Genomic DNA, 14,474 nt, shown 5'->3' with positions numbered 1-14,474 from the left:
AAGCTGTTCTCAGATGCTTTCTGCTAATTGATAAATATCGTCATCTTTACGTGTTTTAAACTTAACTTTTATTCCATTTTATTCTGCTGTTTTCACTGAACTTTCTCTCTTCTTCCCCCTTTATTTTATGTAATTTTATTTTCTATTGTTTACTGTTTTGCTTTTACCTCTGTAAAGCACATTGAACTGCCACTGTGTATGAAATGTGCTATATAAATAAACTTGCCTTGCCTTACTCTAAGATTAAACGTATGAGCTTTTAATAAATCATGTGTATTTATTGTAACGTGTGATTTTGAATGAAAATGTCAATTGGTAACAAACGTGTTTTCTACAGGTCTTTGTGCTGGATTCCCCCCCCCGTCTGCAGGAGGATGAGACATACCAAGTTCTCCTTCGTCAAGAGTACCACCGCGTGGCGGCTCGTATGGGTGTGTAAACATATCACGTCAATAAAAACAAGAAAAAGAAATGTACTTAAAAATGTCTGTGAAGATATAGTAATGAACATAGTCATAATACGCGTGTGGGTGTTGTAATGACTTATTTTTTTCCTTTTTTATATTTTTAGGTGTGAGGTACTTCTCTGTGGCGGAGCACTTCCCCCTTACGCGCTTGGATCTGTGGAGCAGAGACGGCGTAAGTAGAATATCTATGTGTGACACAAAAGTCTAATTTGCTATAATTTCTTGTGTGCTGATATGAACCAGTCAACACAAGCTACTTTTTTATAGTTGAACTTTGTCTGTAAATGGATTTGTATTGTCATGTCTGCAGATTCACCTGAGCGATCGTGAGGGGATGGGCATCCTTACCCAGCTGCTGTGGACCGCCACGGAGCAGTTCCTGGAGACACCACCACCTCCCCCGGTTTCTCCTAAGCTGGTTGTGAAGAGAGAGGTACGTGCTCCTCTGTCTCCTGACCCCTTCCAGTGGAAGGTCGTTGGTCAGAGCAGCAAGGTTAAAGTTTTTTTTTTTTTTTATTATGTTTGTGTGTACATTTGGGTGAACAGGTTCACAGTTGTAATTAAAAAGCATCTATTTAATCAAATATGTGATGTTAATTTTCCCAGTTGCAGGTTCCTGGTCAGACCAGCTTGGCTCAGCAGCAGGTGAGTTATTTTTTTAACAATAAGTTAACTGGTTTATTTAGTATTTAAAGTTTGTATATTTGACCAGACAAATATTGATGCGTATTTGTGTTTGTTTTTTTGTCTTTCATAGGAGGAGTCCTTCCTCCCACTGAACCCAATGTGGTTCAGTAGCATGATCCTTCGTGCTATGGAGGAGGTGTCTCCTTCTCAGCTGTCTGGTGTGGAGGACTGTAAGTCTCCTCCAGCACGCAAGAAGGTAAATTGATGTCTCTTCTCGGCTGTATTATAAAGTTTCTCCTTGTTCCCTACAGTTACTGATGCTATGTTTTATTTGACTTTGCAGGTGGCCTCCCCAGCGGCAGCCAGGCGTCGTAGGACCGCGGAGAGATGCCCCCCCCACCGCCAGTCTCCTGTGAACAACGTATGTCACACAACTGACACACACAGTCAGTGTTTACAGTTGACACGGTGTCTTCATGGAGACATAACTAGACTCTGTCTGAATTTTAATATATTTGTTCTCATCTGTCAACAGCTGGTTGGAGCCCCTCCAGCCAGGCTGTCACAGAGACTGCAAGACGACGCCCCCTCCAGCCCGGTTCCACGGTCCAGGACCACGGATGGACCAGCCCCCCGCACCCAAACTTCAGTGACCAACGTATGTAAAATTTCCCATTCATTTCAATGGGAGAAGGTGAAAAAAATCGCACATTTTCAACGTTTTTCAAACATCCGCTGCTCTGGCATGCTTTCACCTAGAGACATGATTCAAACTTCAAAACGGAGACAAAATTCTCCTGTGTGGATGTGGCATTCAACTTTTTTGCTAGGTTGTATACTTTTTGATCAGTCACAGATCAATTCTGGAGAAATCCAGACTTTATAATGAGTGTCTATGCAGTCGAGCTAGAGTGTACACAGCTTTAAAAAAATGCTCTTCATTTCTCATTAAAACTGTTTTCAGCCACAAATTTCACTCTACACATATAATTTTCTCAAAAGTTGGAGTCACACTTGTCTTGATTCACACAATGTGTCTACCTAAATGATAGGATTTACATTTTCTGCACGAGAAGCCTCAAAGTGACAGGTTCACAGCCCAACTGCCCAATTGACTCCCATTATAATCCCGAGAGCGATTTTACTACAAAATCAGAAATGTCAGTTGTTTTCAACTTGCTCTATTGTCCACATTTTTTACATTAGGGACAAAAAAGATTACATCAGTGTGTTGAGAGCCTTGTTGCACTCAATGTGAAAGAATTTTGTGAATACCTCCTTTCGTTTTCATGTAAATCACCGTTGTTCGGAGAAGAAAATTTGAGAAAAAGCTCTCTTTGCCTGTAATATTATGTCTCTGCTCTGCACCTGAGCACCGTCACCAAGGCAACCAGCTCCAGTCAGGGAACAGATGGGGGAGGGGCTGCTCTCTCAAACACACACATGATCATAGCATGGGAGCATCATAGCAAGTCACACATTCACACAGTACAGTACAACTCCTGCAATAGCGACTGCTACGCCCACTGTATCACACTCACGATTTCCCACAGGGGAATTGTCTAGTTAGTGATGCTGTGCTATGCATTGCAAACTGTTGACTCCCATACAGTTAGGTCCATATATATATTTGGACACTGACACAAATTTTTTTTTTATTACCTGTTTACTGAAACATATTCTAGTTATATAATGGACATAAAATCCAGACTTTCAGCTTTCATTTGAGGGTATCCACATTAAAATTGGATGAAGGGTTTAGGAGTTTCAGCTCCTTAACATGTGCCACCCTGTTTTTAAAGGGACCAAAAGTAATTGGGCAATTGACTCAAAGGCTATTTCATGGGCAGGTGTGGGAAATTCCTTTGTTATGTCATTCTCAATTAAGCAGATAAAAGGCCTGGAGTTGATTTGAGGTGTGGTGCTTGCATTTGGAAGATTTTGCTGTGAAGAAAACATGCAGTCAAAGGAGCTCTCCATGCAGGTGAAACAAGCCATCCTTAAGCTGTGAAAACAGAAAAAATCCATCCGAGAAATTGCTACAATATTAGGAGTGGCAAAATCTACAGTTTGGTACATCCTGAGAAAGAAAGAAAGCACTGGTGAGCTCATCAGTGCAAAAAGACCTGGATGCCCACAGAAGACAACAGTAGTGGATGATCGCAGAATATTTTCCATGGTGAAGAGAAACCCCTTCACAACAGCCAACCAAGTGAACAACACTCTCCAGGAGGTAGGCGTATCAATATCCAAATCTACCATAAAGAGAAGACTGCATGAAAGTAAATACAGAGGGTTCACTGCACGGTGCAAGCCACTCATAAGCCTCAAGAATAAAAAGGCCAGATTGGACTTTGCTAAAAAACATCTAAAAAAGCCAGCACATTTCCGGAAGAACATTCTTTGGACAGATGAAACCAAGATCAACCTCTACCAGAATGATGAAAAGAAAAAAGTATGGCAAAGGCGTGGTACAGCTCATGATCCAAAGCATACCACATCATCTGTAAAACACGGTGGAGGCAGTGTGATGGCTTGGGCATGCATGGCTGCCAGTGGCACTGGGTTACTAGTATTTATTGATGCGACACAAGACAGAAGCAGCCGGATGAATTCTGAGGTATTCAGAGACGTACTGTGTGCTCAAATCCAGCCAAACTGGCGTTTCATAATACAGATGGACAGTGACCCAAAACATAAAGCCAAAGCAACCCAGGAGTTTATTAAAGCAAAGAAGTGGATTATTCTTGAATGGCCAAGTCAGTCACCTGATCTCAACCCAATTGAGCATGCATTTCACTTGTTAAAGACTAAACTTCAGACAGAAAGGCCCACAAACAAACAGCAACTGAAAAACGCTGCAGTAAAGGCCTGGCAGAGCATTAAAAAGGAGGAAACGCAGCGTCTGGTGATGTCCATGAGTTCAAGACTTCAGGCAGTCATTGCCAACAAAGGGTTTTCAACCAAGTATTAGAAATGAACATTTTATTTACAATTATTTAATTTGTCCAATTACTTTTGAGCCCCTGAAATGAAGGGATTGTGTTTAAAAAAATGCTTTAGCTCCTCACATTTTTTGCAATCGTTTTGTTCAACCCACTGAATTAAAGCTGAAAGTCTGAACTTCAACTGCATCTGAATTGTTTTGTTCAAAATTCATTGTGGTAATGTATAGAACCAAAATTAGAAAAATGTTGCCTCTGTCCAAATATTTATGGACCTAACTGTATATGGGAGTCAATAGTTTGCAGTGCAAAGCACAGCAAACTCTTGTTCTTCTGCGTGTTTCTTCTTATTCATCTTGCGTTCAAATTTCGATTTCGAATAACCCAATAACCGTACATCGCACACAGACAAACAATATATCAAAACGTGCAGCTCGATTGGACTCGCTATGTTATTACTTTGTTCATCATTCTACTTCGCAAAAAAATCACGCAAAATTTCCCATTCATTTCAATGGGAATAAATGAAGAAAAATCGCACATTTTTATCGTTTTTCAAACATCCGCTGCTCTGGCATGCTTTCACCTAGAGACATGATTCAAACTTTAAAATGGAGACAAAATTCTCCTGTGTGGATCTGGCATTCAACTTTTTTTGCTAGGTTCTATACTTTTTGATCAGTCACAGATCAATCACCATGATCAATTCTGGAGAAATTCAGACTTTATACTGAGTGTCTATGATGTTGCACTTCAGTGAAGGTGATCCAGTTAGAGTGTAGACAGCTTGGAAAAAAAAGCTCTAAATTTCTCATTTAAACTGTGTTTTCAGCCACAAATTTCACTCTCTGTAAAGGAAATTTCTAATAAACACTTCAGAACGCTTAGCAGTCGTCTTTTCAGTTATTTATTATAGTAGATCATATAAACAGATATATGAAATAGGAAGGGAAAGAAGAAGAGAAGATACCACTTCTGATGCCGAGAGTACGCACACTCCGAGTTGTGTTTTAGGAATGTTATCTATTATACTCTGAAGGCATTCGCTCACTGCTTGTGTCTTCACGTGATTGGCTCAAGACTTTCTATGAAGTTTTACTAATGAGTGCACCTGGCATGCTTTGGTACGTGTAGGCAGATGCAAGTTAGGGAGAGCTCAAGCTCCCTGCTCATCACCACCGAGGTCAGGAAAGGTGGTTACATCATGAGAAGATGCGTAGTTAGGACGAACTCAAGCACCCTGCTCATTACCACCAAGGCCACAGAAAAGCGATTACAACATTGGAAAAAACATCTTTCTCAGTATATTAGGCCACTTGAGCTCAACACAAACACAGAGAATAGGAATGTTCATCCACTAAATTTCCCTCACATTCTCCCCCCTTTTTATCCTACAGGATAATAATTGCTAAAGGAAAAGAAATGTACCCAGTTTCAGTGATGAGAGTTCCCAGAGAGATTCGACTTAACACGTCATTGAGTGTACAGGGATAATGCTAAGGCTGTTTTGTAAGACATGGACGTCTTAAGTTAACGTTAGCAAGCTATATACATAGATCAGGAATAATAGAACAGGAAACAACTGTAAATGAAAGTGTTTTAAGTTAGGACTAATTCATGTCAACTGTGCTGATGTCATCAAACGGTGGGTTATAGTCTTCGTGTGGGTTTGGAGGCCAGTCAGGTAAGTCGTCGTAGTCTGTTTTCCCATCTGGTAACCAGTATTTGTCAGCTGCCTCTGAAACACAGACATACAACATTGACAGAAAACAGGGAGCAAACATAGCATCACAATCACTAAGCCCAGGACCGGTATGGTGGAGAGAATCAGAGTCTTCATCCACTCAACCAACACCATCAGCTGTCTTCAACTCCTCCATGTTCATCTGCTCATAATTATTCAGCAACTTTGCGCATCTTGTTCAGTGCCTCAGTGATGTTACCGAGTTAACCCTTGCCCTTCTTGACGTGTATTGGTGCTCAGAGGGCGGGCATGCCCTATCAGCCCTCGTCCCACCTCACCGGGACTTGGAGGAAATTCGAAACCCTAAGACTTTATTGGCTAGACACTGAAATACTCTTCCCTATTGAGGGTGTGTACGTGATTGATGTGATACTTGCACTGTTCCATGCAATGATTCCTTTCTTCCTCACGAGCTTTAGTCAGCGTCTGGTCACTTAGGCCTTCCTCTTCCTCCTGCTCAGCCGGTTCAGGAACCCTCCTGTAGTGGCTAGTGTGGATCCACATCACACTGCCTGTGACCTTCACTGCCATTGGGGTCATGAGCAGGACCTGGAATTGGCCATTCCACCGTGGGTTGTTCCACTTGGTTCATTGGAAATCCTTTGCCACGATCCAATCCCTTGGTTGTAGATCATGCAGAGGTCCCTCAGCGGGTTTGGGAAGTGCTTCTTTTACCTGTTTGTGGGTAGATTTCAAAGCAGAGGACAACGTTGCACAGTAATTCAACATTGCATCATCACACAGTGTGGTGTCCGGCAGTGTTCCTTGAACTGGCCCTATCCCCGTGTTGGGTACTCGTCCAAACAGAATTTGAAAATGGGCTTAACCCATGTTTAGGTCTAGTTTGCATCCTCATTTGTGTGAGTACTACAGGGAGGACCTTTGTCCATCCTAGCCCTGTTTCTGCACAAGCTTTGCTTAGTTTATTTTAAGGGGCCCATTTTCCCTCTCTTATGGCCCTTTTCCACTACCCTTTTTCAGCTCACTTCAGCTCGCTTCAGCTCACTTCAGCCCGACACGGCTTGCGTTTCGACTACCAAAAACCAGCACGACTCAGCTCGCTTCAGCTCTGCTTAGCCCCTAAAACTCGCACCGTTTTGGAGTGGGGCTGAAGCGAGCCAAAGCGAGCCGAGTGAGGTTGGGGGCGTGAGCAGACACTCCCCTGTGCACTGATTGGTGAGGAGGAGTGTCCTCACATGCCCACACACATCCCGCGAGCACGCTGGGATCTGTAAACACCGCAAACCCGGAAGGAGAAGAATTACGAGAATTTCTGAAGCCTTATGCGCCTCGCCTCATCTATACGCTCTTGCCAGTATCTGTCCGCGTTGTCGGTGACAACAAGCCACAGCACCAAGACCAGCAACACTAACGACTCCATGTCCTCCATGTTTATTGTTTACTATCCGGGTCATGAGACTACCGCTTAAAAGCTCACTGATGTCACCGTTTGCGCTGCTTAACGACATCATGTGACGTCCACCCACTTTCGCTAACTCCACCCAATGTGTCCACCCACTTCCAGCCAGCACGGTTCAGCGCGGTTGTAGTCGAAATGCAACTCCAACAGCCCCGCTCAGCCCGACTCAGCACGGCACGGCTCAGCCCGACTCAGCCGCGTTTGTAGTGGAAAAGCGGCATAAGTGTCAGTTCAATGAAGTCCATTTGGAGATGATCAAATGGTTTGTCTGGTATTGGGTGTGCTGCTTGAGTTAGTTTGATACCTTGACCTGCATTATGTTGTGCGCATATCAAGCATTGCTTGCAAAATTTCGCAGCATAATTTGAAAACCCCTCTATGAACCATCTCTTTGTTACTTCTGCTACCATCCCCCCTTTTGACACATGGGTGAGCCCATTGTGCCAATTTTGCATAGAAAGGGAACATGTATTTTCGTAGACAGGGACGGCCCGAGGGACAAACCCAGACCGAGTTTGCAAAGATACAGCCTGCCTGTTTCCAGACTCGTGTCTCGTCCTGGGTGGCAGTGCTCTGAAGGTCCGCTAGCTGTAAACAGGGGGTAGAAACCTGAGGAAAGGCGAGGTTAGAGGGTGAACTGGAAGTTGAGGCTGCACACTTGGCTGCCGCGTCCGCCCTGGCATTCCCTTGAGACACAAGATCAGTATTGTTAGTATGGGCAGCACACTTGCACACAGCAATGGCTCTAGGGAGTAGAATAGCATCCAACAACTCAGAGACCAGTGTATGATGTGCAATGGGAGATACTGTGCTAGTGAGAATTTCTGTGTTTCCAAATAGTGCCAAAATTGTGCACAATGCAAAACGTGTACCTACTGTCCGTAAAAATATTGACAGGTCACCCTGCAGCCAATTTGCATGTCTCAATAAGGGCACAGAGCTCTGCGGCCTGTGCCAACAGGTTTGAGGACAGACATGACGCCTTGAGGACCTCGTGATCTGAGACTACAGCAAAACCTACTTTCTTCTTTCCCATCTCTGGGTCTCTGGAGGCTGAACCATCCACATAGAGGACCATGTCTGGATTTTCCAAAGGGTCGCTCTTTAAATCTGCCCTGGCGGAACAAAAATCGTTAGTGAGAGCAACACAGTCATGTGGCTCTCCATCGTCCTCTGGAGGGAGAAGAGAGGCAGAATTCAGAACAGAACAACGTTTCACAATGATGTTAGGCATATCAAGTATGACAGTGTTATACTTCAACCATCTCTGTGCTGACAAATGTGACATCTTTTTCTCCAACAGAAGCAGGGAGACAGCATGTGGGACCAAAAGGGTGAGGTTAGAATACCCCGCAATATTTCTGGAGGCAGTTACCGCCTTTTCAGCTGCAGCAACTGCACGCAGGCAAACAGGAAGTCCAGCCGCGCTGGAGAAGTAAGCTACAGGTCTCAATCTATCCCCGTGTTTCTGCAAAAGAACAGAGGTCATGAAACCCTGCTTTTCATCTACAGTTTGAACAAATGGTTTATTGGGGTCAGGCAGTCCCAGAGCGGGTGTGGTCTGCAGAGTGCTCTTTAGGGACGTCAGGCGCGCATGGGACAGCTGCAGCATTGACTGCTTGCAGATCTTGGACAAACCTCCACTCATCGGGCTGGGACGGTTTTCTTGCCTTCTTAACTGGAAAAAATAGGAGTGCGCACTGGTGGAGAGTCCTGGCAAGGGACAATTACATCTGCCTTCAGCAACGAATCAAAGACCGGTCTTATACCTGTGATTGCTTCTGGTTTGAGTGGGTACTGGGTCTGTCTAGGCCTGAAATCTGATTTTGGGGTGATCACCACTGGTTCAGCATTCTTTATTAGGCCCACATCATGTTTACCCTTCACCCAAATGGAATTTGGAACTCCTGCCAGTTTGGGGTGCACCTCTGCTGGAGTTATGCCTGTGGAAACAGAGACAAACAGGCCACTATGGCCGGTGTCCCCAGGACCCTGGTCATCAGTGGCTAATATTACGCTGCGCTTAACATGGCATGACTTTGTTGTAGACCCCAAGCTTTTTGCAAAACAACACACTAGGGTCCTCTGTTTGGGACCACTCATTGCCATTGGCGGCGCACTTCTTGACCCACTTCCCCACGTCTTTCCAATGGGCGGCTCGCGGTTTTGCTAATGAGACCTGGGGTATAGAATTAACAATGTCAAAGAGATCATGTTGGCAGCAGTCAACCTCGGAGTCCTCTGTTATGAGGCCGCGCGTAACATGTTTGAGAACACTGCGATGAGCATTGATGCAGCTGTTTGGACAACGAGTAAAATGGACCTGCACAGCACAATAATGTTTAGACCAATATGTAGTTTTGAGGGTCAATCGTTCACGTGCATGGGGGTCTGCAAGCCAAGTATTTTCAAACTCTACATCTTGCCCTTGGTGAACATGTGCTGTGCAATGTAAATCTTCCTCTTTCCTATAGTCTGTGTCAACAGCAGAGCCGCCAGACATACACATACAGAGGGCTTCCAAACCCATACTGCACACCGCACATTTCACTTACTTCAATAGTTAGTCCATCTGGAGTGGACGTGAGATTTACTCCTAATTTGCACATTAAATCACGTGCTAACAAATTTACTGGACATGTATGTGGGATGAGAAATGAGTGGGACGTAACTATTCCTCCCTCGCTTTCACACGGGAGGTTGACTGAGAAAGTTTCGGTTACAGGTCGTCCTGAGATGCCCACTGTCTGAATAGAATTTGAGCTGAGCGGTGGGTCTACTGGAAGTACCCCATGTTGTATCACTGAGTGTCCTGCTCCAGAATCTACTAAAAAGGTTAACACATGCCCACATACAGTGAGGGGCATACAAGGGAGTTTAGAGAAGGGAGTAGTTGTGTATTTTAACAAACTTAATGCAACTTCAGGTGTATCTATTTGGACTGGTGTATCGGGCATTTCTGTGTAGTCTTGCTGTTGGATGCAGGTGCTGCTACTAATGTGTTTAACGTTATGTGAATGTTCCTGTCTATGTGTATCATCAGGTGTGTGCGTGTATTACCTCCCCTGTTCTCTGTGCGGGGCCCGTTCCTGGAATCCGCCCATCAGTCTGCTTTGCTGTACTCCTCACAGGGCCTCTGGCTGCTTCTGTGGAGACAATCTCGAGCAATGTGTCCCTTCTGATTGCGGTTGTAGCAGGTTGCGCCTTTTATCCAGGACGAGTCACCCCAGGTCGTCCTGCCTCGACCCTACCTCGACCTCTTCCTCTAGGTCCAGGCTGAGCAGTCTGGAGAAGAGTGAGAGTGGCGGCGTGTAGGTCTTGGTCTCTTTGTGCCGACTTTGTCTTCTCCTTCTCTTTTAGCAGTTTTTCTGCATGCACAGCGTACTGCTCGATCTTGGTGAGGCTCAGGAGTGCCCTCCACTGCAGCCAGGGTCATGGGCCTGGTCAGGCCACTGTATTTTTTTTATTTTTTTTTTCTCATGCGCGGTGGTGAGACGGGCGAGAAATGCTGACACCACTTCACCATCTTCTTGCTTACACATACTGATCTTAGTAATGTCTATGTTCAAGGGAAAGCACTGTCCAGACGAGCACAGAGAGCAGTGATGGTATCTCTATACTCGCCATTGCCAGCCGCGCTCCAGTCTGGTGTAGTCATTCGCTGGTCAGCTTCCGGCCACTCTCTGGAAACCTTGTTCCAGTCTATACCCATCTTGGTCATGAGTAGGCAGCGAAGTTCATGGGTGGTCGGTCGGAATTCTCTGCAAAATATCAACAGCTCATTACCAAATCTCTTTCCTCCTACCTCTCTCACATTGGGAAGAGAAGCCATGCTTTCCTTCATGTCAGCTGTCGTCCAGGGTCTGCGGACTAGAAGCACGCTGTCGGCTCCAGCCACTTCCACCATCGGAAGATGAACTTCAGACTTTAGGTTACAGCCTTGTGGACCCACTGGTGAGCATGTGGTCAGGTCCAGGAGGGTGTCTCTTCCATCACCATATGCAAGACCGGATCTCGTGTGTGATGGAGAAGCGCTGAGAGGCGCTGATACTGGAGGCAGCTGGTAGGCTGGGAGAGATTCCAGAGGCTTAGTTTTTTTTTTTTTTTGTCTCGACTTCTCTCCCTTTCTGTGGGTGAAGCGTTTGTGGGAGTGATGCTCCGCCTTGCTGAGGAGGCAGTGTGTGTCGGGGTGGTGGGGCAGACTCCAGGTCAGGATCCATCTTAAATTTCAAACACTGAGAAGAGGGTGAGAGCCCTGCCTGTCGTGTCTCTCTTTTGTACTTTCTCTTAAGTATTTCTTCTTTCCATTCAGAAAACGCCCTCCAGTCCCCTAAGAACTTAACATTATCTGCAGACTCTTCTTTTTCCTTCTGTTTCAACTTTTCTTCTAACTGTCCTATCTGCCTGGGACTAAAACTGCCCTTCTCAGGGAATTCTAAGTCCTTTACCCATATATCAAACTGTGCCAAATAATCCTCGCCATACGAGGTTTTCATAAACTGGATGTTTGGGCTGTCATGGAAACATCCAATTCTTATTATAGCACATGTAGCCTCACACTTGCTTGCTTTTTTTTTTCTTTCCCTAACTTACCATTTCTGTTCCTCATTGTACACTGTTATATCAATAGGTTATGACAACATTGGCTGAGTTTTATTTATCAGGATCACAAGAAGAATAGGTTGGACTATGTCCAAAAATGCGACACAATAATCCTTTAGGTGTGTTCTTATTAGTAAATAATTTATCTGGCATTTGCCTTAAGCTAAAAGTAGGTATCATTTAGCACAACAACCTCAAAGACAACTCACGCATGTGTACAAAAGCTGTTTCTCTGTTTCAGAATTTGGAGGAGAACAGTACTCTGTTAATTCATCAATATTTTGCGTGCACACCGGTGTGTCTTTGTGTTTTCACGATCTAACCTCTCTATCCCATTCCTCCGACGGGTCAGTTGTTCACACAGAACAAAGGGAGCAAGATTCAATTCCTACGAATCGCTGAACGTGAATCCGTCGAAACGCAACCGTACTTCACCTCCTCAAGTAGGCGAGTGATTACCCAGTCGTCACTTTGGCGGATAATTCTCTTACACAACCCAATAAACTACTCGCGGTTTGTCGTCTCAAAATTGTGTTTTATCCGTTGTCTGCAAACATATTGATTGGTACCGCAGCTTAGCAGTCCTCCTGGGCTCGGACAAACTTCTGCCCGTCTCTTATATCAGTCTCCCTTGACTGGGACAATCTCTGTCCATTTCTTATATCAGTCTTCATTGACTAAGACAAATCTCTGTCCATCTCTTATCATTTTTTAAATACTAGGACAAATCTCTGTCCATTTCTTGTATCATTCTTTAAATACTGTTTCCACTAATTTCTTTACACAAGAATGCAAAGGTATCACTTACTGGTTCGGTGAGCCCTGATGGCCTGGTCTCTCGTCCGAGTTCTCAGCTCCGCACCGTAGCCTTGGGAATGTTCCGTCGTCCGAGGATCAGATGCATAGGGCCCACCCAGGGACGCCAAATTGTAATGGAAATTTCTAATAAACACTTCAGAACGCTTAGCAGTCGTCTTTTCAGTTATTTATTATAGTAGATCATATAAACAGATATATAAAATAGGAAGGGAAAGAAGAGAAGATACCACTTCTGATGCCGAGAGTACCCGCACTCTGAGTTGTGTTTTAGGAATGTTATCTATTATACTCTGAAGGCATTCGCTCACTGCTTGTGTCTTCGCGTGATTGGCTCAAGGCTTTCTATGAAGTTTTACTAATGAGTGCACTTGGCATGCTTTGGTATGTGTAGGCAGATGCAAGTTAGGGAGAGCTCAAGCTCCCTGCTTATCACCACCAAGGTCAGGAAAGGTGGTTACATCATGAGAAGATGCGTAGTTAGGACGAACTCAAGCACCCTGTTCATTACCACCAAGGCCACAGAAAAGCAATTACAACATTGGAAAAAACATCTTTCTCAGTACATTAGGCCACTTGAGCTCAACACACAGAAACACAGAGAATAGGAATGTTCATCCACTAAATTTCCCTCACATTCTCCCCCCTTTTTATCCTACAGGATAATAATTGCTAAAGGAAAAGAAATGTACCCAATTTCAGTGATGAGAGTTCCCAGAGAGATTCGACTTAACACGTCATTGAGTGTACAGGGATAATGCTAAGGCTGTTTTGTAAGACATGGACATCTTAAGTTAACGTTAGCAAGCTATATACATAGATCAGGAATAATAGAACAGGAAATTCCCCTCACACTCTCCACACATTTTCTCAAAAGTTGGAGTCACACTTGTCTTGATTCACACAATGTGTCTACCTAAACGATAGGATTTACAGTTTTTGCACAAGAAGCCTTAACGTGACAGGTTTCACAGCCCAACTGCTCCATTGACTCCCATTATATTCCCGACAGTGCTTTGACGAAAAAATCAGAAATGTCAGTTGGTTTCAACTCGCTCTGTTGTCCACAATTTTTACACTAGGGACAAAAAAATTACGTCAATGTCTTCATGAGAGCCTTGTAGTGCTCAGTGTGAAAATTTTGTGAATACCTCCTTTCGTTTTCGTGTAAATCACTGTTTGAGGAGAAGAAAATCTGAGAAAAAGCTCTCTTTGCCTGACGATACCGTCATTGTAAGTTTGTTACGCAATAATGAATACAGCCATGGTCCAGTCTTGGAGGATTTTATTAGGTGGTGTGATCTTTCTTTCTTGGTGCTTAATACATCCAAAACAAAGGACATGATTATTGATTTTTAGAAATCAGACTCCAAACCGTGATCCCACAGTCATCAAGGGCCAATCTGTTGAACGCGTGGATAATTACAAGTATCTTGGGATTGTCATTGATGATAAATTGACTTTTAGCGAGAACTGCGAAGCAGTATGCAAGAGCGGTTGTTTTTGTTCGGAAATTGTTCCGTTTTAACATTGATAAAACTATGCTGACCTTATTTTATCGTGCTTTTATTGAGTCATTGTTATCTTTGGCCTTCGTGTCTTGGTTTGGTAATCTGTCACTACAGGACAAAAACTCCCTGAACCAAATAAATGGGCTGGGTGGCTAATTGGGAAGCTTCAACCCACCATGTCTTGTCTTTATGACAGAGTTACAACATAAAGCTACCTGTATTCTTAAAGATGGCTCACACCCTTTGCATGGTGAGTTCCAGCTCCTTTGCTCTGGTCATCGTTTTGGGGTCCCTAAGGGAAGGACAAAATGGTACAGAAAGAGCTTTGTACCAACAGCAATT

At 44.2% G+C, this 14,474-nt stretch overlaps 1 protein-coding gene across 2 annotated transcripts in view; it reads left to right on the top strand.

The window, feature by feature from the left end:
• The window catches only part of LOC132883301 (histone-lysine N-methyltransferase PRDM9-like), a 322,553-nt gene that overhangs the window by 25,573 nt on the left and 282,506 nt on the right, over positions 1-14,474 (top strand). Inside the window, exons 7-13 of one of the 2 annotated variants that reach the window (XM_060916751.1) lie at positions 338-431; positions 572-639; positions 778-960; positions 1,074-1,112; positions 1,225-1,350; positions 1,438-1,515; positions 1,630-1,752. The exons of the other annotated variant lie outside the window; for it this stretch is intronic. Coding sequence (XP_060772734.1) covers positions 338-431; positions 572-639; positions 778-960; positions 1,074-1,112; positions 1,225-1,350; positions 1,438-1,515; positions 1,630-1,752 — 711 coding nt within the window. The remainder of the gene's footprint in view (positions 1-337; positions 432-571; positions 640-777; positions 961-1,073; positions 1,113-1,224; positions 1,351-1,437; positions 1,516-1,629; positions 1,753-14,474) is intronic. 2 annotated transcript variants of the gene reach the window in all.

Source organism: Neoarius graeffei, chromosome 1 (genome assembly GCF_027579695.1).
Source record: "Neoarius graeffei isolate fNeoGra1 chromosome 1, fNeoGra1.pri, whole genome shotgun sequence".
Lineage (NCBI taxonomy): Eukaryota > Metazoa > Chordata > Actinopteri > Siluriformes > Ariidae > Neoarius > Neoarius graeffei.
This window is presented reverse-complemented; position numbering and strand designations above follow the sequence as displayed.